Source organism: Heloderma suspectum, chromosome 4 (assembly GCF_057233095.1).
Source record: "Heloderma suspectum isolate Gila_16-S chromosome 4, 16-S_ref, whole genome shotgun sequence".
In the NCBI taxonomy this organism is placed as follows: Eukaryota; Metazoa; Chordata; class Lepidosauria; order Squamata; family Helodermatidae; genus Heloderma; species Heloderma suspectum.
This window is the reverse complement of record NC_139461.1, coordinates 185,279,270-185,304,259: the sequence shown is the minus strand read 5'-3', so window position 1 is coordinate 185,304,259 and position 24,990 is coordinate 185,279,270. Positions and strand designations below refer to the sequence as shown.

Genomic DNA, 24,990 nt, shown 5'->3' with positions numbered 1-24,990 from the left:
CTCTTGAGATCCTCTTCGCTTTCTGCCATTAGGGTGGTATCGTCTGCATATCGGAGGTTGTTGATAATTCTCCCAGCAATCTTAATTCCAACCTGTGATTCATCCAACCCGGCATTTCTCATGATGTACTCTGCATATAAGTTAAATAAGCAGGGTGACAATATGCAGCCTTGTTGTACTCCTTTCCCAATTTTGAACCAATCGGTTGTTCCATGTCCGGTTCTTACTGTTGCTTCTTGACCCTCGTACAGGCTTCTCAGGAGACAGGTAAGGTGGTCTGGTACTCCCATCACTTTAAGAATTTGCCACAGTTTGTTGTGATCCACACAAACAAAGGCTTTAGCGTAGTCAATGAAGCAGAAATAGACGTTTTTCTGGAATTCTCTTGCTTTCTCCATGATCCAGCGAACGTTGGCGATTTGATCTCTAGTTCCTCTGCCTCTTCGAAACCCAGCTTGTACTTCCGGTAGTTCTCGGTTCGCACACTGCTGAAGCCTAGCTTGTAGGATTTTGAGCATCACCTTGCTGGCATGTGAAATGAGCGCAATTGTGCGGTAGTCTGAACACTCTTTGGCGTTGCCCTTCTTGTAAATGCAAATGTGGCATGATGAGTCTGGAAAAGCTGAGCCCTCAGTGTTAAACTACAAAATGTTGCTCTGACCTCATTGGTCCCAGGTTATTTCTGTTTAATTATATCCAGGTATTTCATAACTAACCAGGAATACACACGCACACACACGCACACACGCACACGCACACACACGTGCGTGTGGTGTGTTAGTATGTTCAGGCAGCATTTACTCTTTGATAGGATCTGTGTAAAAACTGGAGAAACAAGTCTGATCCATATTACCCCAGGATTGTGCCAGACTGAAGGGAGTGAGATATGAACGTATGAACTGTCTTATACTGAGTCAGAGGTCCATCTAGCTCAGTATTGTCTATACCAGCCCTCCTCAACTTGGTGCTCTCCAAATGTTTTGGACTACAACTCACAGCATTCCAGACCATCAGCCATGCTTGCTGGAGCTCATGGGAGTTGAAGTAAAAAAAAAACTCTGGAGAGCACCATGTTGGGGAAGTCTGATCTACACAGTCTATCAGCAGTTCTCCAGGTACCACTGAGCAATAGACCTGTCCCCTGCTAGGATGGGCCCTGATCATGCAAAGCCTCTTTTTCCTCCCATCATGAACAGGCTATTTTCTTAAACCACTTTGAGAAATGTTTCACATAGAATTTAATTATTCAGAGGTTCTGCTTGAAGAACTGGACTTTGCTTCAAATCCTTACTACCAGAATTGCAGTACAAAATTGACAGCAGTTGGGTTTTACAGTTCAAGTGTCTAATTCTGGTAATGCATTCTCTTCCTAGATGCTGCTCCAAACATAGGCATAGGGTCAGAACACATAATTGGTGCAACAAAAAGCGGAAAAAGATCTTTACAATGTCAGTTCTTCGAAAACAATAGGAATTGAATGTGGAGGTTCTGTTCTATAAAATAATTGTTAAGCCGCCTGAAGCACGATGAAGAGGTGGCTGGTCTGTATTGTTCCGTTTCTTGTATGGATGTGCTGTACTTCCCAAAATGGTAAGTTATAAAGATATAAAGTTATGCTGGGAAAATAGCTGCTCTATTTGTTATAGAAGCTGTAGAGTTCTGATGATCATGAATTATTCCAGTTATAATATGCCTGCTTTGTAGGAATTTTTATTATGTTGCTTAACAAAGAATGTTGGATTTATTGATAGGTTATCTTGCACGTATTGGATAACTTGTTAGGATATTATTTATGCAATATTGTTACATTTATAGTATTGAAATGCTCTGTTATGTCATTTTTGTATAAGATCACTGGTAATTTTTTTTTATTGATGTTGTATTTCCTACACATTGCTGCTTGTTGCTGTTCTGAAATGGTTATTGCGATTGTTGATTTTGTGATTTGTTGCTCTTGTAGGCCTCTTTGAGAATAATTTTTTTAATGGAGAGGTGGCATATAAATGAATTGATGACAACAACAACAATGATTTACTCACTGTATAGTCTGCAGGTGCTTTCCATATTCATAATATCAATACTGTTTGAAGAGAGAAGTTTGGAAACTGTACAACAAAGCATTCAGCCCCTCTTCAAGTTTATGTAAATTCCAGACAGGAGTATCAACAGCAGAACATGTGGCATCTTTCAAGCGCCTCCTAAAATCACACCTTTTCACCCAGGTTTTCCCTGGGTTGTAACTGCTGTTGGGTTTTACATGCTACTTTTAAAAGTCTGATATTATGTTTTATCATGTTGTGTTTTATGGTTTAAACTGTTGTGAACTGCCCAGAGAGCCTTGGCTGTTAGGCAGTATATAAATGATGATGATGATGATAATAATGGTAGAATTAAACGGGAGGCAGTTCATCTCTGCCAGCCACCCGCAACCTGAAGCCTTCCAGATGTTTTGGATGACAACTCCTAGGATTCCTGACCACTGGCCATGCTAGCTGGGGCTGATGGGAGTTGAGGTCCACAACATCTGGAAGGTATCAGATTGGGGAAGGCTGGTATCTGTTCCATCAGCAGTGCTATTCCCCATGGCTAAGATAAGATCCACCTAAAATCTGCATTCTCACACAACCAAGCCCCATTCAGCAAAGGTTCCTGGCAATATTAAAATCTTTCTCCTTGTATGTTCAGCCTGTTTTATAATTGCTTCCTGATTAGTGTGTGGTGCTTTTACAGGCTTTAATGATTGGTGTTCTCTCTTTTAATTTTAATGGAAGAATAGTGACAGAAAAAAATTAAATGATGAGAAAAGTAATTAAAGACACCCCAGCCCCAGTCCTATTGGAACAGAAACTGAAGGGGCAATTAAGAAAGGCTATTTGACCTGGAATTAATGGGCTATTCATCCCTAACAAGTGAGACCTGCAATAAATTGTTGCAGTGTAGAGTGCTCCTATTCAGGTTTTCAGGCATTCCATTCCCGTCATGGACTAGCACCCCAAACCTTATCCTCAGAGAAGGCTCTGGTAGGAGAACACTCAGCAATAGAAAGGCATCTCCCCAGGACCCAAAGGAACCCCAGGGGGTGGCTCCCCTGTATTCAGAGGAGGCTACATTTCTGCCCTCAGACTCTGATGACTTGGGCCATGAAGACACTAGCATGCCACAGCCACTTCCACATTGTCACAACCTGAGGTTATTAAAAGAGGCCAGACCTCTTTAAGGATCAAAGCCTCAGTAACAGTAGAGGCGGAGCAAGCCAACCTAAAGGCTGGTAACTTCATATTTAAGTCTTAGTTTTGTTCTGTTGGAGTAACAGACAGACAGTCCTGTCTGACTTCAATCCCTACTTGAAGCTTGCTGTGGTGCTGATAGCTTTCTGTGAGACCTGCCCCGACCTGAGACCAGCTCAATCTCTGATACCTAACAGAACCCCACAATCCAAGCTACATCGCAGAACTCATGGCCTGAAATGATACAATTCCATACCAACACTCTTCCCTGCCTTTATGCCCTCTCCCTGTGTCAGTCACCATTCCATGCCTGCTGAGTATGCTCCATCCTCATTGGTCTGTTTTGGATCCCCCCCCCTTTATGTTTTTTTTCTAAAAAATTATTTTGTAATTCTGCAAAGCTTGGGGTTTCCCCAAGCTTATTAATGCTTCCCTCTTGTGCATGGATAAGCAGTCTGAGAATGCGGTAGCTGTTAGTATATATGATGATCCCCTGCCCATTCTCATCAGGAAGCAATAAAATGGCTGAACCTGCAAACAGGAAGTGTTAGCCTAAAGGCCTAAGTAACACTTTTCCTGTCCACACTAGTGGCTGTTGTGGCACTTGTGTTTTGTCACCAAAAAATGCCACAGACCAGTTCTGAGAAAGCAAGAGAGGGCAATACCAAAAACACTGGAATGCAGTGGGCTGACACAATGGATATTCCTGAACAAGTGAATGGACAAGGTATAGCAATTCCAGAGAAAAGGGCTAGTGTGGAAACAACCACCGACTTGTATTTAACTTGAGGAACGTATAACTTTCCTCACTTCTTGTGCTGCTTTGAAAGAGAAAACGATAAATAAATATTGACTATTGTGATGCTAAATATAATTTCAGTGTGTAAACAACCTGAAATAGATTTTGGAGAGATTGTGAAGAATAAGAAAAATGAATATTTGGTAAGCGACAGAATACAGTACACATGCCACCCTGGGTATGACTTAGAAGGGTCTGATTGGACAACGTGCAAAGAAGAAGGTTGGACTCCTCCACCAAAGTGTTTGGGTAAGTAGGCAATATTTGTAAAGTAATGTAGGCTGTAGCTACATGCTGAATATACAGTGAAATGGTGCAACCTACTGTCAGAGACTATCATTTGTAGGCAATAGTGGTGCAAGCTACCCCACATTAATACAAATAGCCTGAAGCCAGACCTAGCAGGGTAAATGACGTCAAACAAAACCAAACCCACAATCCTAAAGATAACCCCTGTTTTCCCCAACCCCTTTTCTTTCAGCACCCTGCAGTATCACAAAGCAACAGCTGGATAGCAAAAACCTGCTTTTGCCTGGTGGGCAAAGACATTCAGAATTGATTAGACATGGCCATTCAATGGAATTTGTCTGCAGGAAAGGATATACCATCATATCTCCTTCAGTCAGAATGTGTGTTGATGGGAACTTAGATTTGCCATCATGTGACCCTACTGGTAAATGTACTATTAATGTTAATTCACAGTTGGATTATGCACCTGAACGAGTAGTGGTTTTTTTTTCCCTGGTGTGTTTGAGCTGGTCTGCTGCCAAGATAAAATAGACTTTTTCTTTATCCTACCCATTAATTTTAAACACTGCAAAAGACCAATGGCCACCACACCTTCCAGTTTAAAAGTGTTTTCCAATGCCCTCTGCCATTTGCCTTTCAGTCGAAGACCTGAAATCATAACTGTTGTCAGGATCCAGCTGTTCTGTTGTTATAGGATATAAAATGGCCATGAGCTCACACCACCCAGTGGGGCCCACAAGAGGAGCATTTTGGGGGAGGTTCTGGGAGCTGGCAGGAGAGGATGGGGGGGGGAGTTAGCTTCCACCAGCACCGATACACAGGCTGATCTCTGGATCCAACCCAATTGCATTTGGTGGGGGGGAATAGCAGATCAGTTGCCCAGCCTGCAGTAACTAAATTAATGCTGGTGTGAGGAGGAACTCTAGCATGGGATCCTCTTATCTGGTCTAGGTCTTCTCATATTATCCTGCTGGCATTGGAAGTAGTGGCTCTTGTTTCACTGTATTGTCATGTCATGCTGCATTTCCCTGTCCCTGCTCCACATCATTGTGCTGGCATGTTTAGGTGAAACAACAATATAGGTGGTGTGCCTGAGCGTAAAGCAGAAGGTTGGGAAGGGGAGAATTTGACACGCGGCTGCCATTTTTCAAGAGCAGCTCTGTTTTGTTTGTCTGAAGTATTTTTATCTTGCCAAGACAGCATCACATGTAACTGTAACCTCATAGAGCTCAACTCTAACCTGCACACGTGTTATCTTGCTCTTGGTTTCTGTGACCAGGGCTGGCATCAAGGATAGGCATGGTCAGGCATCTGCCAAGGGCCCACACCACAGCAGGGGCCCACTGACAAGAGCCCCCTGGAGCTGCTGCTCCTCCTCACCACTGCAGTCTGCTTGGTCCTCTTGCTCTGGCTCAGGCAACAGTGGTGGTGAGAAGGAGGCGCAGAAGACACCACTGCTGACTTGCTCTCTGCCTGCCAAGCAAGCAAGTGGTAGCAGTGATGAGAGAGGATGAGGAGCAGCCCTGTAGCCAGCCTTCTTTGTTAGGTGGGGAAGCCTGCCCCACCCGCCCCCACGTGGAGAGGACATGAGGGCCAAGGGAAGGGAAAGACAGTGACCTTCCCCCTCGCTCCTCCTCCATGCAGAGTGTGTGCTAACTTATGTAATGGGCTATGTACAGGTCATTTTAACAGAAAATGTAGTATGGACACCAGGAATTAAATGACTGGCATATTTTTTTTGTTTCAGATGAAAAAAAGGATGTTAAGAATACAGTGAACCAGAGGATACCAAAAGGTGTAAAACACACAAAATAGTTTATCTCAGATATCTCAGTTTTTTATTCCACCTGAAAAGCAAACTTATCTATGCTACAAATTTGGGGAAGGGCAGACAGAAAATAAATACATGGTGGTGGTGGTTGGGTTTTAACTCCTCCTTGAGGGTCCTTCCTTCTAGTCTTGTTCCTGACCTGTTAACTCCTCCTAGAGGATCCCTCCTTCTAGTCTTGTTTCTGATTTTCCTTCCTCTTGGACAATCAAGGGAAAGCTTCTTAACTGGTTGCTATCTAAAGGACTAACCAAGTGATTGGAAACTAATTGTGGAAAGCAATTGGACTTTTTTTTTTTTTTAAATAAAAAAAAAACACTTGTTGCTGGGTTGGTTTTTCTGCCCAGAAACCCTGAAAAGGCCTCATGCTGAGCTGCATACATTGGGAAAATCAGAAACTAGGCCAAGGTTACAGCCTAGGTGGCCAGCCAGCCAGCTAACTGTAGTGTGCACAGCAGTGTTTCTATTCTTCCAGGGCTGTTTTCATCCCTTGCCATCCAGCACTCAAGAAAAGGAAGAAAAAACAGCCACTACGATTGCGAGTATAGTGAGTGCTTTAAAAGAGTAAAGGGTAACTTCGGGTAGATATTTTTTCAGATCTCCTTAAGTTATCTCTTTAATTCACCCCTTAGCAATTAGCACCCAGTCCCACTCTGCTCATCCTAATAACTGCAGAATAAATAAATGCTTCTTATTGCAGGCAAACCTACTTCTTCCTTGCTGGCTGCGTAGAGAATGCAACTGAAACTGAAAAGCAGAGCAAAGGAAAGTCCAAGGGGTGCAGTCTAACTCTAGCCCATATTTAACTCTTCAAGGGCCATGTTACTATACAGGCTGTTTTTTCTTTCTTTTCAGGATCACTTAAGTAATTATAAGGTGATAGTGATCATGAAAAATCCACCCTCAGTCAGGGAAAGACCTGAATGAGCAGACTTTTGGGGACTCTGCCAGAGTCCTGCTTTATTCACTGAATTTTTCAGAGGGTCCTATTCTTAAATTGCTCCTGTCCTTAAAACAACTTGTCATTCTTTAAATGGAGGCTGTTATTGTCTGTCATGTAACAAGTTAAAAAGACAATTCCTCCCCTCCCCCCAAAAAATCCTAGCAGGGGCGAAGCACAGCTTGTGGTGGGGGCATGGTACACCCATTTGCCCCACCCTGGCTACAGGGCTGATGAGGAGCAATAGCAGCTGGTGATGATGGTGGTGAGAAGGTAGACTCACTGAGGGAGGGGGCCAATTGAGGTCTTGCTCAAGAGCCCTCCAAAACCTGGAACCAGCTCTTTATGTGACATCAGGCATGAAATGTGGGGGTCTATGAAACCCACTCACCAGTCCGCTAGGGGGGTCTGTGGGGCGGGGAGGCAATCCGTCCCTCCCCCCAGAATCCTCCCCGGCTGGCTCCGTTCCGAGTCTGTGGAGCCGCCGGCTGGGTCCATCCGCAGCTGGACTTCCATCCGCTGCCGGTCTGCAGAAGCAAATGGCGTCCGGCGTAGCGGATGCCATTTGCGTCCCTTCTCTTTGCCATGATAGGCTACGTAAATCTTTACCGCTACGCCAGATGCCATTTGCTTCTGTAGACCGGCAGCAGATGGCACCGGACGGACTGGACCCAGCTGGTGGCAGGTAGGATCCGTTCTGGGGAAACTTCGCGGGGTGGCGGAGGTGGGTGGTCCATTCCGCCACAGACTCCAAGGGGCTGGATTCTTTAGAATCCGGCCTCACTGGAGTCCGTGGCGGAATTCTCCGCCATACCTAATGAAATGTTCCTGTGCAGTAGCAAAGCTGTGATAAAAAAACCTCCTTTCTTAGCAGTCTAATAGTTATTATTAGAAAGTGGAATAAACTAGCCACCCATCCACTGTTGGGAGTGGAGACATTAAGACTTTAACATTTGACTCTTGGGTAGAATTCAAATGCCAGCAATATTATGCAATGGAAGGACATAGCAATGTGCCAGCTTGCTTAGGTAAGAAGAAATATGCCAATTGTATCGCTTGCGAGAATCATGTAAGTGTCACAGAGGATTATTTCAATACTTTTTTTTAACTAACATCTTTTAAATATGATTTATCTGGGATGGGTTCATCTCTTACCTCTTAGCATTTTTCAAAGCTCATGTAATCTAAGGCTACACAGAACAAGAGGGTTGTCTGAAACATTAGAATTCTGGACTGTAACATTATCAGTGCGTTTGGGGGGAGGTTTCATAATTTTTGAATTATTCCCTATGAAAAGGCTTTGTGCATGTAGTAAATTAGCAGATCAAATGGTACATCTATGTGAAACCTGATTCCCTTGTTTTCTACATTTAGGAAACTTTTGAACCATGGGGCACACTCAGAAGTGCAATCCCCCACCTGTAGTGCATAGTGGTACAGCCCACAAACTCTTGTCATCTCATTTTGTATAACAGAAGCCTGGCCTAGACATTCAGTGGCAGGATGCTGAAGTAGTCAAATGGACTGTACCACTTCTGAGTGCAGATAGTTCATCACATTTTTAATGTATCCTTACATCAAAAAGACTTCGCAAATAGAAAATTAGCACAGAATGCGAACGGATGGCATAAATATTTTTATTTCAGACTATTTTCAGGGAGGGTTTTCTTTCTCTTAATAAAACTGGAATCCTCACCTTCACCATGAAATGGTGCAGTCCATTCTATTTTGACCTTATCCCCACCTCAGTTTCCTGCATGTGTAGACCAGACCCACAAGCTAACTTATAGCTACAGGAGCGTCTGCCCAGGTGATGCAGGCAGCTTGTTTGGTCTCGGACCACATTTGTGGAAGCTCCTTACTCAGCCATTGATATGAGCTTGGTATGGAAACAAGCTCTCCTAGTTATCAACCAGGGCTAGATCCACACTACTGCTTTATAGCGGTATTGAAGTGCACTGATATCTGTTGGGGCACATTACACATTCAATATACCACTCTTGTAGTGTTACTTCCTGCTTTTTATTCCACATTATCCAAAATACCGCAACAAATGTGAGGTGTGTCCTGTGAGGTATAAATGCACAAGAGGGATATAGCATTACCTTGGGATTGTAATGATATGACACAAAGTGTAGATCTGGCCCTAGATAGGTCCTTCCCCAAAACCATTCTCCATCTGCTTTTCCACTCCAGTGCAACAGAAGGACAATTGGCTATCCTAAATGCAAACTTAGTTTAAGCTGGGCTGAAGAGAGTGTTCATCTTTCCTTGATATTACTTTTGATAGCAAGCAGAGGGAATATAAGCTTTTTTAGATACGCCCACAATAAAGTTAGAGCTTTATGGACAATGAAGATTTTGCACGTGTTTCCAACATCACATGGAGAGTAATGAAAGGGCCTTTGCATCATGACTTACTCCTGCCACACTGATATTGTCATTCCAGTGCCTGGCACAGAAACTTTCATCACCGGGGCTACCACTTCCAAGAGACTGCTACCACTAGCATGGAATTTCTCTAAACAAGGTACCAGAATGATGTGATGGTCAGTGCTACACATTCAGTTGGAGGCTGGCCCGAATAGTCTTTGAGAGTGTTCTTCAGGGAGTTGAAGGAGATGCCACGTGATAGAGGAAGTGTTGCCTGTTGTGTTCGCATGGATTTCTTTTGTCCTACTGTCAGTAGGCAGATTCTAAACCTCCACAGAACTGTTGAACAGCGATGATACAGGGAACGGTATGCACGCTAGGAGAGTGTATGCTTCGGTCAAACCATGTTTAGGTCTCTAAAAAATCTCCTTTGGGCTTTTTTTACTAATCAGCTACTATTGAAGGGTTACTGAAATTCTTCCTGTATCATAGTTTTACAGCAAAAAAACTACTTTGAGAGTAGAATGTAAGCACTTCCTTGATAGGATTTGGTTTGAGAAGAGTGGGCAAGTTACACCTGCTGAAATTCCCTCTCCTACATAACCATTAAAAGTGCAAGAGTCCTGTCCTCTGTTGTATCTAGGGATGTACGAAAATCACTTACCTTTCGGGGATTATGCTGATGGTGCAGGGGGAGGCGTTGCGTCCCTCCCCCCGGAATCCTCACCGGGGGGGGAGGCGCTCCGTTCCTCCTCTCCCGGAATCCTGGCCGGCTGGCTGTACTCCGCAGCAATTCTGCGGAGTGCCAGCAGCCAGACATCCGGCCGCTGGCTAGCAGGGACGCAAATGGTGGCAGCCGTAGCCACCGCCGTTTGCATCCCTGCAGTCAGCCGTGATAGGCTATGTAAATCTTTATGTAGCCTATCACGGCTGATTAAAAAAAACCCACAATGCACGTCCGCAAATGGCGGCGCCCATGGCCGCCGCTATTTTGCGTTCCTTATTTTGGCATGTCTTAGTCTACATAAACATTTATGTAGACTAAGACGGCGAAAATAAGGGGAACGCAAATAGCGTAGACGCTACGCTATTTGCGTTCCCCTTATTTTCGCCGTCTTAGTCTACGTAAATGTTTACGTAGACTAAGATGTGCCAAAATAAGGAACGCAAATGGCGGCACCCATGGGCGCCGCCATTTGCGTACACGCGTTTTTTAAAAAAAATCAGCCGTGATAGGCTACGTAAAGATTTACGTAGCCTATCACGGTGTTTTTTTAAAATTTAGCTGTGGTAGGCTACGTAAATCTTTACGTAGCCTATCACATCTTTTTGTTTTTTTAAACTTGGAAATGGCGGTGGCGGCAGCTGGTCAGAAGACCGGCCGCCGCACCACCGCCGCCGCACCACTGCTGCCGGAGCCGCCGCCGCCGCCAGGAAGATCCGCCCCAGGTAAGTCCCATCCCGGGGGGGTGGCGGGGGAGTGGCGGGCTGTTTCACCACCAATTTCGGGGGGCCGAATGAGCTGGCATTCGGCCTCCCCAAGATCCGTGGCGGAACTTTCGTACATCACTAGTTGTATCTGGCCGCTCTGGAAGGTTGCAGTGGGTGACAGTTTTACTGGGGCAACAGTGTGCTGGGAGGTGTATATAACTGTCCTTCCAGGCTGCTTTGCCCAGGCCCTAGGGTGGGGAAAAGTATTTTCCTCTCCATTGGGCAAAAAGACTCCCAGAGGGCATCAGGAGAACAGCAAAGGAAAAAGGATTAAACACCCCCTCCCACAGTGCTGCTGTTTCAGTCAAATTGGCAGTGCCTCCCCCCATCCCTCCCCCGGTGCAATTGCATTTCTTTCCAAAGAAAAAGAAGAAAGCTTCAGAAAATTCAGTCACAGATCTCTAGCATTATGTGGTTTTGGCCTAAGTGTGTGCAGGACTGTAGCCATTGTAGATTGGTTGAAACTCTAACTTGCATTCCAGAAAAAACATTTTGTTTTGCAAGCCTCATAGTGGAGATATTGTAACTGTTCAGACATATTGAGGAAGACATTAATTGCGGTAACTATTTTTCCTTTTCTGTCTCTCCTTACAAGTGGTATGCACTGCCCCCAAAATAGACAAAGGTGACTTCCTTCCTGGCCGGAATCAGTACAAATTTGAGGAGACGATCCGTGCTTCTTGTAATCCAGGATATATGCTTGCAAGCCGTGGTAACACTTTTAAATGCACAAAATATGGCTGGTTACCATATCCAAGGTGTATACGTAAGTAATCTGCATGTTGTAGCATTCTTTTCAATCAGTGTCAAAGTCTAAATAATGGATAATGCAGTCCATTTTGTATTTTTTAGCAGTTTTTCCTCTACTTTCCATTTCACAAAGTTTTTCTGGGGGGAGGGGGTACTTTATTGTGGTGAGAAGTCATCCAGAGGAAATGATGTCCCATTAGCTGTGTTGCAACCAATTAAGTTTCTAGTCTGCAGATTAAGATTCTTTCTCTATGTGATGTGTCCTTACAGGTCTTTCTTCCTCTCATTCTCTCTTGCATTTAAAGGATAGTTTCTTTGCAAAGAGATCTCTATCTAGTGGCTGTCCCTGAAGAACCATAACACACTCTCCAGCTTATTCTGTTGTTAAAATGGGCTCAACATTCTCCTGGCATGAATTGACCTGTACACTACGTTTATCAGCTAAGGCCCTCCTCCAGGTGTCCCCTCCAAGGGAGGCTTGGAAGACAGCAACAAGGGAGAGGGCCTTCTTGATGGCAGCCCACCAATTATGGAATGATCTCTCTGATGAGGCCTGCCTGGTGCCAACATTGTTATCTTTTTGGCACCAGGTTAAGACTTTCTTTTTCTCTCAGGAATTTGGCCTGAATAAACAATGAATAACAAATTCATTTCTTGTGCTGTCTACAGCATGCTAGTCTGTTCCCTGGTGTTGCAACATTCACCTTATTAGTAAAATTGGTGTCCAATGGGTGAATGGGCTGGACACCAACATGGATCAAGAGACAGAATGTTAGTGGTACCTAGTGATCCACAAGGGGACTGTATCATCATGGAAGTTTGGAACAAAACATTGTTTGTGGTGGGTGGAAATACCTGGGGTTGAAGTTGAGCATGAGATTAATAAGTCTTAAAAATGAGATATTCTGGATTTGCCACTTATATGGTTCCACAGTGCCAGTACTGACTCCTTTCTAAAACTACACTCACATACACTACTGAAATCTACTAACACATTAAAGCAAGTTGTCAATTATTTATTGGCCAAGTAAAGAACAATGTAGAGAGAATAATTCAGGCATCATGTTCCTGGTCCAGTAAACCATGATAATGAGAATGTGCTGTGCCTGTGTGCCTGTGTTCTCCTTCTCCTCCAGTCCCCTCCCTGCCCTGCCCACAGGAATGTCCCCTTTACTTTCCCTCTGCCTCAGTGAGGCAGCTGGCATAGTTCTCTCTGCACCTGCTGCAAGAGATGAAAAGGCATAGAAGAGGTGGAGGAACTAGCTACCTGTTTGTTTGTTGTATCAGGTCAATTCAAATACTATGATTGCACACAGTAGTGTTTTTTGGCAGCTTTCGAGTGGCAGTGACTTGATTTGTAACGTCTGAATAGGGACGTACGAAACCCCCCTTACCTGGCTCCACCGGGTTCTGCTGGGGGGGGAGGCGCTCCATCCCTCCCCCTGGAATCCTGGCTGGCTGGATCTGCTCTGCGGGGATTCTGCGGAGCCGCCAGCTGGCTCCGCCAGCAGCCGGACATCTGGCCGCTGGCTAGCAGGGATGCAAATGGCGGCGGCCATAGCCGCCGCCGTTTGCGTCCCTGTATTCAGCTGTGATAGGCTACACAAAGACTTACGTAGCCTATCACATCTGGGTTAAAAAAAAAAACCCCGTACGCAAATGGCGGCGGCTACGGCCACAGCCATTTGCGTTCCCTATTTTTGGTTGTCTTAGGCTACGTAAATATTTACGTAGACTAAGACGGCGAAACTAAGGGGGAGCGCAAATAGCGTAGCGGATGCTATTTGCGTTCCCCTTAAATATTTATGTAGACTAAGACGGCGAAAATAAGGGGGAACGCAAATAGCGTCCGCTATGCTATTTGCGTTCCCCCTTAGTTTCGCCATCTTAGTCTACTTAAATATTTAAGTAGACTAAGACAACCAAAAATAGGGAACGCAAATGGCGGCTGCCGTAGCCACTGCCATTTGCGTACGCATTTTTTTTTTAACCCAGACGTGATAGGCCACGTAAGTCTTTACATGGCCTATCACAAATGGGAGGGGGAAGACTGCAAATGGCGGCGGCAGCAGCCAGTCGGAAGACCAGCCTCTGCCGCCTCCTCTGCCGAAGCTGCCGCTGGAGCTGCCGCTGTCCGGGGGGATCTGCAGGGGGCGGGGGGGGGGTGGCTGGCCGTTCCACCACAGAGTTCGGGGGGCCGAATGCACTGGCATTCGGCCTCACCAATATCTGTGGCAGAATTCTCTGACATCCCTACATCTGAAAACTGCTTTCCATTTGGTTTAGCCTAGTTTCACATATTCTAGCATCCACTGGCATAAGCACAGAGTGTCTAAATAACAATAACATTATTATTAAAGTAGTTTATTCAGTTTATGACTTTTCCTATGGCAGAAGCTCTCAGGGTGGCATATATAAAAAACAAGTACAGTAAAAAAAAACAATGACAAAACACATAACAAAAAGAATTTTACAACAGCAACAATAATTTAAATTTTTTTAAAGTTGAAAAATTAAAAAGAATTCCAGCTTAAACCTGGAAAAGGATAATTTTAAAATGCATCTTTAAACATATCATTAAAATTAAAACAAGTAGCAGTTAATTATTATTTTTTAATGCCTGGGAGAATAAAAAGGTCTTCGCCTGGCATTGAAAAGTCAGCGACATAGGCATCAGATGAAAGCCATTCTAGGGAGGGCATGCCACAATTTGGGGCCACCATGGAAAAGGCCCTCTCATCATAAGTAGTCACCTACTGAACCTCAGCATGTGGGGAACTCAGATGATGGCCTTTGGGTGCAGGCAGGAACATATGGGAAGAAGCAGTCCTTCAGATACTGTGGCCCCAAACAATGAAGGGCTTCATAGGGTAACACCAATAGGGATGTCAGAGAATTCCGCCACGGATCTCAGTGAGGCCGAATGCCAGTGCATTCGGCCCCCCGAGATCAGTGGCGGAATGGCTTGCCATCCCCCCACCACCCTGCGGATCCCCCCGGGACGAGACTTACCTGGGACGGATGTTCCGGGCGGCGGCGGCGGCTGTCTTCTGACCGGCTACCGCTGCCATTTACAGTTTTGTCGTTTTTTTTTTTTTTTTACAAGACGTGATAGGCTATGTAAAGATTTACTTAGCCTATCATGGCTGGGTAAAAAACAACAACAACCGCGTACACAAATGGCGGCGGCTACGGCCGCCGCCATTTGCATTCCTTATTTTTGGCCGTCTTAGTCTACGTAAATATTTACGTAGATTATGACGGTGAAAATAAAGGGGAACACAAATAGCGTAGTGGGCGCTATTTGCGTCCCTTTTTGATTTGCTGTTTTAGCCTACGTAAATATTTACATAGGTTAAAACAATGAATCAAAAAGGGACGCAAATAGCGCCCACTACGCTATTTGCGTTCCCCTTTATTTTCGCTGTCATAGTCTACGTAAATATTTACATAGACTAAGACGGCCAAAAATAAGGAACACAAATGCCATTTGCATACACGGATTTTTTTTTTTTTTACCCGGAGCCCTCTGCGGCCGGAAATCCGGCTGCAGACAGCTCTGGCCTGGGCCTGGCCGGCTGCTCCGTGGAGCTGCCGCAGAGCACAGCTGGCTGTGGAGGATTCCGGGGGGGAGGAATGGATCGCCTCCCCCCCATCGAGGATTCCGGGGGGAGGGACGGAACGCCTCCCCCCCCACCATCAACATAATCCGCGGAAAGTTAAGGGACTTTCGTACATCCCTAACACCAACACTTGAATGTTTTGCAAACATGTAGCAGTGTGCTAGTGAGGATTGTGTTGAACCTTGTAGAAAACAGCATCAAAATATAACAGCCAACAGGTGGAGTGCCATTACTCAAAAGTAATTTTAGTGGTCTCAGTGTGGAGGCCATAGGCTTGGATCCAGACACTCCTTCCATCCACAGAAGGCACTTGATCCAGCAGAGGGATCCTGTTGGCAGAAGGGAGGGGAAAGTGGAGTTTTGCTGATTTCCCTTCCCCCCCCCCCCCCCGCAGCCCCTTACACCTTCTGAAAATCTGCCCAACCTTCTGGAACAGATTTTCAAGGGGTGCAAGGGGCTGAAGGGAAGGGAGGAATTGGCAAAAGTTGAGCCCCCCACACTTCTGCTGGTGGGAGCATCCCTGAGCAGAACTGCACTCACAGGATGCTTCCACCAGTGGGAGCAACATCTGGATCCAACCCTAAGGTTGAAATCCTAAATCCATTTACAGTTTGTTGAAATCAGTGGGATATATTTTGAGTCTACAGAGTTTCAGACAGGTGAATCCAATTCTACAGTTGGGCTGTTAGGCTAACAGTGCAAAAATACAAAAATAGATTCATAGATTCATAGAATAGTAGGGTTGGAAGGGGCCTACAGGGCCATCGAGTCCAACCCCCTGTTCAATGCAGGAATCCAAGTCAGAGCATCCCTATAAATGAACATAGGCAAGCAATCTTAAGGAAAATAAATGAGTGGACATACCCTTGATCTTTTGGTTTAACTGTTTCTCTTTTATTTCTCCTAAAGCAAAACGCTGCGACTATCCCCGCATAGAGAATGGAGCACTATCTTGGCCCAATACATATTACAGCGATGTGTATTTTCCAAAAAAAGTGGGAAATGCAATTAACTTCAGATGTAACCACGGCTTTCTGCCAAGAAATAAAAAGAACTGGTATAAAATTAGTTGCACCAATCTTGGCTGGGATCCAGAACCAGAATGCTTTAGTAAGTGTATGTTTCCAATACTGTCTTACACTTTTTCACGAAGGCTTCAGCAACTTTAACAAAGGCTGCTGTGAGCCTTTTGGAAAACTTCCAGGGGAATACCAATTACCCCCTACCACTGAATGGCAATATTTTCAGCTCAAGAACAGCATAGCAGCAAAAGTTTGGCCTTGATTAGGGATGGCGGAGAATTCTGCCACGGATCTTGGTAACTCGTGGCGAAACTTGTGGCGGAACGAAGTCCCCCGCCCCCCCACCCCGCAAAAGGCGCGCGAAATGGAGCACTCACCTGCTACCGTTTGCGCTGCTCTGAGAATGGCGTCTGCGTCTGTGGCTGCCATTTGCTTCACCATTTTAGCCATGATAGGCTACGTAAATACTTACGTAGCCTATCACAGCTAACGCAGGGACACCATTTGAGTCCCTGCAGAGGCGGTGATAGGCTACGTAAATATTTAGGCTACATAGCCTATCACAGCTAAAAAAGGGAATGCAAATGCCATAGCAGCCGCCATTTGCGTTCCCTTTTTTTTTTTTTTGCTGTGATAGGCTACATAAATATTTACATAGCCTATCACGGCAAAAAAAAGGGATGCAAATGGCGGCGGCTACAGCAGCTGCCATTTGTGTCCCTGCGCAGCCCAGCAGCGGCCGGATGTTACTGTGGGCTGCCCCGGCCGGTGGCTCCGCGGAGTTCCTGTGGAGTGGAGCCGGCCGTTGAGGATTTTGGGTGGAGGGATGGAGCGCCTCCCCCCCCCACCGTGGATGTACGAAACGAAACAGGTAAGTCGTTTCATACATCCCTAGCCTTGATGCACTAAACACAACAGCTCCCCACCAACCGCCAGGTCTCCTCCAGCTATGCACAACTGGGAAATTCTTATACAATGCCATCCAAGAATCCTTAGCCCCCAACCCAGGCCCTGTTAGAGACAAATGGAACACAGAACTAATGATACAGTTAAGGCCTCCAAACAGGAAAGTAGCCCTGCATACAATCAAATAATCCATTTTGGATATTAGCCTGAGATCAATGCAACAGAAGCAAACTGGACACCAGTTCACTTCCAATGCTTAGGCATGACTGTAGAGCAGAAGCAGGCAACCTTTTTGGGCCATGGGCACATTTGGCAATTTGAAAAACTGTCCTGGGTACCATCACAAAATGGCTGGCATGGGAGGAATAGCAAAGGACAAGTCACCATCCCAAAAGACTGAGTACAAGGCAGAGCTGGGCTCTGAGCCCCCACACACTAAACACTCCTTTGGATCCACAGTTTTCAGCTCAAACAGAACCCTATTTTGCAGCTGCCAGTAAGAAAACTGGAGAAGTAGTGATGGCACCAATGGAGGATTTTTAAAAGCCTGATTGCAGTGTGGGAGGGGTGAGTGTGAGTGTGACTCTGTGCATGCACATGTGTGTGGTGTGTGGTGTGTGTGTGTGTGTGTGTGTGTGTGTAAGAGTGAATGGGGTCTGGGGCAGTCACATTAGGGGTGCTGCATGCAATCAGCGGCCTTGCCCACTTTGGGATGTGGCTCTGCCTGCTGCTGGTATGCAGCCCCTGACATGCTTCGGCCCTCAGTTCTCCATCTCTGCTCTATATTCATGAGCACCTGTATGACGTGATTCTGCAGGAGTGCATAAAAACTGCAGAATATCATACTGGGTTCAGCAGAATTTAGCTTTCTGCGATTCCAGCTTCTTTCTTAAAGTAAATTTCTAAGAAAATAGGAAGTTGCCTGATTCCCAAGCCATCTAGCTCAGCACTGTCTATATAAGGAGGAGTGGGCAATATCCAGCTCCCAGGCCACGTGTGCCCCTCCTGGACGTTTGTGTTGCCCCAGCTGCCTCCCCACCATTGCCAAATTTGTTGCAGTGGTGGTAAAACATTGATGGTTTGCTGCCAAATTCTGGTGGTGCAGTGACTCAAAAGGGTGAGTTTAGCTTTAAATCAAGGCTCCCTTTGTACTTTGTTTTAAAGCTAAATTGGCCCTTTTTGGCCGCTGCTGCTCTACCACTCCAATTTGGCAGCAAACCATCAATTTTTTGTTGTCATTCCACAGGGATGTGCTTCCTAGGGTGGAGGGGGAGAATTGACCCCCAGACTCCCGGAATTTACCCATCCCTGGTCTTCTCTGTCTGGCACCATAGAGATTTAGCTGAGTATGATGGCATTTTTCTTTATTTTTTATTTTCATCTTTCCCACGAGGTGGCATAAATGATATTTTGCTACCCATTCAATCTTCACAACAACCCTGTTGTGTCTGAGAAACAGTGACCCAGTTCGCATGTAAGAGAGTCAAATTGTGCATTAATTAAAATAATTAAAAATAGCATCTCTCTGAACACGGACACTATAAGTTAACTGGGGGTTTACCAATCCACAGTTAACCTATAATTAGGTTAACTAGAGGTTGTTTAACCCATGATTAACCAATAGTGTCTAGGTTTGGATGTCACATAGGCACCTCTGATCAGCCCAATGGGAGGCTGCATATTCAAAATGGCAGCAGAACGAGTCCAGCACATGCTTTGGCAAATTCTGGGTTAATTCACTCGTGATTTCCACAGTTACATGCAGATGGGCCCTTATGGGGTCCAGGCCACCCAAGAAACGTGTGGCTGAGAGGGGATTTGAACTCGAGATTTAGTATAATACACTGCTGACTTTATCACACAGTGTCTCAGTTTAGCAGCCAATTCCAGCAGTAGCAACCTCAATGCAGAGATGAACATGTGGAGAAACTAGTTGTGTACCTATTCTTGCCCATGAGCATCCATTCCATGAAAGAAGTGATAACATGGTAGTGGAAGTGGGTGCATGGATTCAGTTCCGTTGGCCCTCCAAACACGTATTTATCAAGGTCAAAGCTGACATCACCTCTGTTTAGTAATTTAGTACTTCACCTCTGTGTACTGAATGCAGACGTTCTTTGACTTCTACTCCTGCTCCCCCTTTTTGTGTGCAGTGGTTCAGATCCATAAGAACAATGCACACATGGGCACGTTTTCCCATGCCTGTATAGTTCTTACCAAACCAGGACATCCAAATGTATTTTCCATGTGATTTTCTAATAGCGTTTTATTGTGCAAACATTTCCTTTGTCATCGCAACACCGCTTTCCACTTACATGTCTTTATTCATTTTGCCTTCAGAACAGTGCTTTCCTCCCAAACTCTTGCCACACGGTCACACAATTTATGACTACAAGAATAGCTACATAGAGGGTGACAACATTTCATTTAATTGTGATGTGGGATATCATCCTGAATATCAGCCACCAAAAGCCATGTGCACAAAAAATGACTGGTCACCCCCTTTAAAGTGTTCCTCTACATGTAAGCTTCACTTTTATATCCTATTATTTGAAAAACAATCATCTGGGATTTTGGACGCAGCCTATCTCATTCTGCCTTAACTAAGGCATATTATATATTTGTGGTTTCTCTCAGTTTGAACTCCATAGTATCCTTATTGCCTTCATACCACTGCACCAGCATTTCTTTGTGGTTAGGGAGTTGGGGACAGTTAGAGACAAATGGGATAGAACAACATGGTTGGAGGGGGGCAGTTAACACTCCTGCACAGGGAGGTCAAAGCAATTAATAATGCGTAGATCGTGTCATCCACAGTATGGAAACAATAGTTTGCAATGGAAAGGTCCAAGGTAGGGATGTTAGAGAATTCCTCCACGGACTCCAATGAGGCCAGATTCTAAAGAATTCCGCCCCTCGGAGTCTGTGGCAGAACGGACCACCTGCCTCCGCCACTCGGTGAAGTTGCCTCGGAAAGGATCCTACCTGCCACCGGCCGGGTCCAGTCTGTCCGCTGCTGGTCTGCAGAAGACAATGGCATCTGGCATAGCAGACGCCATTTGCATCCCTGCTCTTTGCTGTAATAGGTTATGTAAATCTTTACGTAGCCTATCACGGCAAAGAGCAGGGACACAAATAGCGCCCGCTATGCCATTTGCATCCTGCTCTTTGCCATGACAGGCTACGTAAAGATTTATGTAGCCTATCATGGCAAAGAGCAGGGATGCACATGGCATCTGCTATGCCAGACGCCATTTGCGTCCACAGACCGGCAGCGGACAGAAGTCCGCCAGTGGCCAGAGCCGGCTGGCGGCTCCGCAGACTCGTCACAGAGCGGAGCCAGCTGGCGAGGATTCCGGGAGGGGGAGGGACGGATTGCCTCCCCCCCCCGCGGACCCCCCACGGACTCCAGGTAAGGGGGTTTCATACATCCCTTGTCTAAGGGATGGCTGATCTCTTCCATTCTTGATCTCTCTTGCATTGGCATCCTTTGGCATTGGCTTTCACTTTATTCAAAATGTGTTTTGAGTTCACTGAGCTGTTTTTAGCTGGATTGAATCACTTTGAGTGATAATTGTTTAATGTCCAGCAGGTTTAGACCATCGGTTATCTCTGAGATAAGGAATACTGCTGTTGAAGGAATCATAGTTTTCACAGAGGCCCCTACATTATCAGACAACTGGGGTGGGGTGTAGAGGAGAAGCCACTGTATAGATGTGGTGATGTGTTTCATCCATGTTCCTAGTTAGGTAACCTTCCCAAAAGAAAAGCTTGTGTTTCCATGAATTTGTGCTGTGAGCAAAATTTTTCATCGAACCTCAATGAAATTTCCACTTTTACAGCTAAATATTGAGTCACCATCTTTAATTTTAGACCATGTAGATTTGGTTTGCAGAATGTTGTGATTACTCCTAATATGTATGATCAAAATAGGATTTTCTAATAGCTCTACAAGTAATGTTCTTATTCCATTTCCATCACCAAGCCTTGCATTACAACAGTTTTCAGTGTTATGCAATTATACAGTACCATATAAACCAGGCACAGGGAAGCTCCAGCCTAGGGGCCAAATCTAGCCCCCTTGGGGTCCCATCTGGCCCTCTGATTCCCCAGATGGCCACTTGGCTTTCTTTCCCCTGGTCCATCCCCTTTCTCCCAGCCACTGATGATTTGGGAGCTTCTCAGCTTTTGTGCAGTTTGTTCCCCAATCTAAAAGGTTGAAATGCCTCTCCTAAGGCATAGGTACTGGCAGCAGAGCTCCTGTGGAGATAGACATCAGCCTTCAAACCCAGGGATGTCAGAGTGGGAGGTTGGGGAGGCTGCGCGATGCTTATAGGAAGCCTCGTAAAAAGAGGCTTCCGTGGTCTACTCCCCTCCTGGCCCCTGGGAATGCTCCCTTTCCACCCTCCATTTGTGAGCACAGAGAAGCAGCCAGCATGAGAACCACACCAGCTAGGAAGGGGCAGGGGAGGGGGTGGGAAGCGCAGTTTCTGGAAACAGGGCTCCGACCTCAGTTCCCAGGAACCGAAAAATCCGATGGCCCTCTAGACAATGTCTAGTGGCCATAGGATTGCTCTCCCCAGCTACCATCTGCTGATATCTATTTTGGGCCCCACCCCTTTTGGCCTTGCTCACCACCGGGGTGCAGCCCCCCCAAACTTCTCTGAAACTGAATACAGCCCTCAGTCTGAAATTTATAACCCTGACATAAATAGTTTAATGAATGTCTTTTCTTTTCTCCAACACTGCAGCTGATCTGAAACAGGAAGAAGACTTTAATAGCGAACCTCGCCTGCACCTGAATATTAAATAATCTGTATATATTCTGATCTAATGTTGTTGTTTTTATATGTTCTTTTTTGTATATATGTAGCTAGCTGTCTTGTGTTGAGAGTCAGAGTACACATTTTCTAAAATAAATCCATTATTTCTAAAATACATAGCCTCTGTGTGTGTGTCTGTGTAATTCCCCTCCCCTTTTTATTACATATATCTTGCAGTTTTTGTGAACCGAAGTATCCCTTTACAAAACTATTTTTTAAGCAGAGAAAATTTTTAAGGCCTGTCGAAGACTGGCTGAGGGGCTGTTGGATTATGATGTAAGTACTGCTCCATCTGCAGGGAGGTCAGTGTGTTGGTTGGGTGGCACTTATGACTGTCACCGGAAGACCCTGATATACCTTCAGAAAGCTCCATGGGTGTAGATGTCCAGCTGGCAGAGTGGGAGACAGGGCATTTCAGGGGCATGTTGGGATGGCATGTGCATGCGCATGCACACACACACACACACACACACACACACGGCAGAACTAGATATTACAAAAGATGTGGAACTGTCACCATGATTACTCCATGTCTTGTCACCTCCTGCTGGTAAGCTAGCATAATGTGGCCCCGGAAGAGATGTCATTATGCTATGCATTTCCATAGCCCCTCCCACTGACATGAGATGGGGCAAAGAACTGCACAGTCCAATGACTAATGTGTTGTTTTATACTAGATGTTGTCAAGAAAAGGGGAGGAAGAGATGGGGAACCATGCCAATACTGTCTTTCTTCCAGTGGCCTGTTCCACCCATACTCATTCCTTCACTCACTCTTTGAGAGTTTTTTTACACAAGGCTGTTAATCCACTGCATTAAGTTTTGGTTTCATTGCAGAACTGAGATCCGAGCACTACACAAGGACCATTTCCTGCTTTTCTGCTACATAACCTCTAGGTGGCACTGTGATATAGTGGAAGAGCGCAAATACACAAGAGGAAATCACTCTTTCGCTTTCACAATGAAATGCCGCATTTTCCCTGCTCTAAAAAAACCTCACTGAAAATGCTGGTTAGACACAGAAGCAAAACTAGAGAGTCATGATGCTGTTGAAAGAACCCATTTTTCAAAAGCCCTAAGTATCCAGAAATGCAATTCTACATAGTCATTGCTGCTCAAGGGGGTGCCACCAGGTACTGAATCTAAAGGTTTGCATACTTTTTCACACATGGATATTGAGTGTTGAATCAGTTGTGGATAAATAAATGTGGAAAAAGCATCATGTTTGTGTTCCATTGGTTTCATCAGGTTATCTATTGTTCTTTATCTAGGATTATGGGGTTAGATTAAGATCTAATAACATTTTAGGTTGGAAATATGTGACAATCCTAAGGGGTTCACAAACTTTTTCTCGCCACCGAAGTTTGAAAGGAAAACAGATATTTGTGAAATAATCGTTTCTAATGTTTCCACCCATTTCATTGATCTCTCTGGGTTCGACAATGGTGAGGTCAAAAAACTATTCCTGCTCCATCCAGCTAGCTTGTTTCTCTTACCTGAACAAGCGTGTCTGTGACTCACCTGACCAAGAGAGAAAACAGTGGCTGTATGGACAGAACCCACTCAGCAACAGATTTCATAGAATCATAGAATAGTAGGGTTGGAAGGGGCTTACAAGGCCATCGAGTCCAACCCCCTGCTCAATGCAGGAATCCAAGTCAGAGCATCCCTGACAAATGGCTGTCCAGCCTAGGGATGGCGGAGAATTTCTCCCTGAAACTTCAGGGGGCCGAGCGCCAACGTGTTCGGCCCCCTGAACAAGTTTCGGGGAGAAATTCTCTGCATCGCCCCGCCCCCCGCGCCCCCCCCCCAGGACGGGACTTACCTTTGCCGAATGTCCCTCCTGGCGGCGGGTCTGGCTGGTGGTTCGGCGGGTGTTCGTCCGGGGCGGGAGCGGCAGCCGGTCTTTCGACCGGCTGCCGCCCCCTTCATTCCAATAAAAGAAAAAAAAAAACGCCCCCGTGATAGGCTACGTGACGATTAACGTAGCCTATCATGGCTAGATCTGCAAAGTCAGCCGTGATAGGCTACGTAAATCATCACGTAGCCTATCACGGGTGACTTAAAAAAAAAAAAAGCGCGTACGGATAATGGCGGCCCCCATAGGGAGCCGCCATTCCCGTTCCTTATTTGGTCGCTGTAGTCTATGTAAATCTTTATGTAGACTACGGCGAAAATAAGGGCAACGCTATTTGCGTTGCCCTTATTTTCGCCGTAGTCTACGTAAAGATTTACGTAGACTACAGCGACCAAATAAGGAATGCGAATGGCGGCTCCCTATGGGGGCCGCCATTTGCGTACGCGCTTTTTTTTTTTAAGTCACCCGTGATAGGCTACGTGACGATTAACGTAGCCTATCACGGCTGACTTTGCAGATCTAGCCGTGATAGGCTACGTTAATCGTCATGTAGCCTATCACGGGGGCGTTGTTTTTTTTTTAAACTTTGGAGTTCGCGGCCGGGCGAGGCAAGGCGCCTCCTCCCCGGCCTGAATTTCGGCCGGGCGAGGCGGGAAGCCTCCTCCCCCCGGCCTGAACTTCGCGGGGGGAGCAGCGAAGCGCCTCCCCCCCACCGCGAACAAGCTTTGAGGACAGGTAAGTGACTTTCGTCCACCCCTAGTCCAGCTTTGTCTTGAAGACCTCCAGTGTGGGAGAGCCCACCACCTCCCCAGGTAATTGGTTCCATTGTCGTATTGCTCTTACAGTCAGGAAGTTTTTCCTGATGTTCAGCCGGAATCTGGCTTCCTGTAACTTGAGCCCATTATTCTGTGTCCTGCACTCTGGGATGATCAAGAAGAGATCCTGGCCTTCTTCTCTGTGACAACCTTTCAAGTACTTGAAGAGTGCTATCATATCTCCTCTCATTCTTCTCTTCTGTTCTCAAGGCTAAACATGCCCAGTTCTTTCAGTCTCTCTTCATAGGGCTTTGTTTCCAGTCCCCTGATCATCTTTGTTGCCCTCC

At 45.7% G+C, this 24,990-nt stretch overlaps 1 protein-coding gene across 1 annotated transcript; it reads left to right on the top strand.

The window, feature by feature from the left end:
• The first annotated feature begins 1,520 nt into the window (after window positions 1–1,520).
• On the top strand, window positions 1,521–22,140 carry LOC146347841 (complement factor H-like). The gene is made up of 8 exons (XM_084851487.1): window positions 1,521–1,590; window positions 4,108–4,275; window positions 4,508–4,699; window positions 9,493–9,573; window positions 11,503–11,673; window positions 16,190–16,390; window positions 19,549–19,731; window positions 21,960–22,140. The coding sequence occupies exons 1-8, from the start codon at window positions 1,527–1,529 to the stop codon at window positions 22,019–22,021; spliced, it is 1,122 nt and encodes a 373-aa protein (XP_084707613.1). The 5' UTR covers window positions 1,521–1,526; the 3' UTR covers window positions 22,022–22,140.
• Window positions 22,141–24,990: the final 2,850 nt, after the last annotated feature.

Bases quoted from the DNA above. Each gene is read 5' to 3' on its own strand.
- LOC146347841 (XM_084851487.1), top strand. From the start codon at position 1,527: ATGAAGAGGTGGCTGGTCTGTATTGTTCCGTTTCTTGTATGGATGTGC. The intron at 1,591-4,107 runs GTAAGTTATAAA...ATATAATTTCAG, and splicing joins GTGCTGTACTTCCCAAAATG to TGTGTAAACAACCTGAAATA. The intron at 16,391-19,548 runs GTAAGTGTATGT...TTTTGCCTTCAG, and splicing joins TCCAGAACCAGAATGCTTTA to AACAGTGCTTTCCTCCCAAA.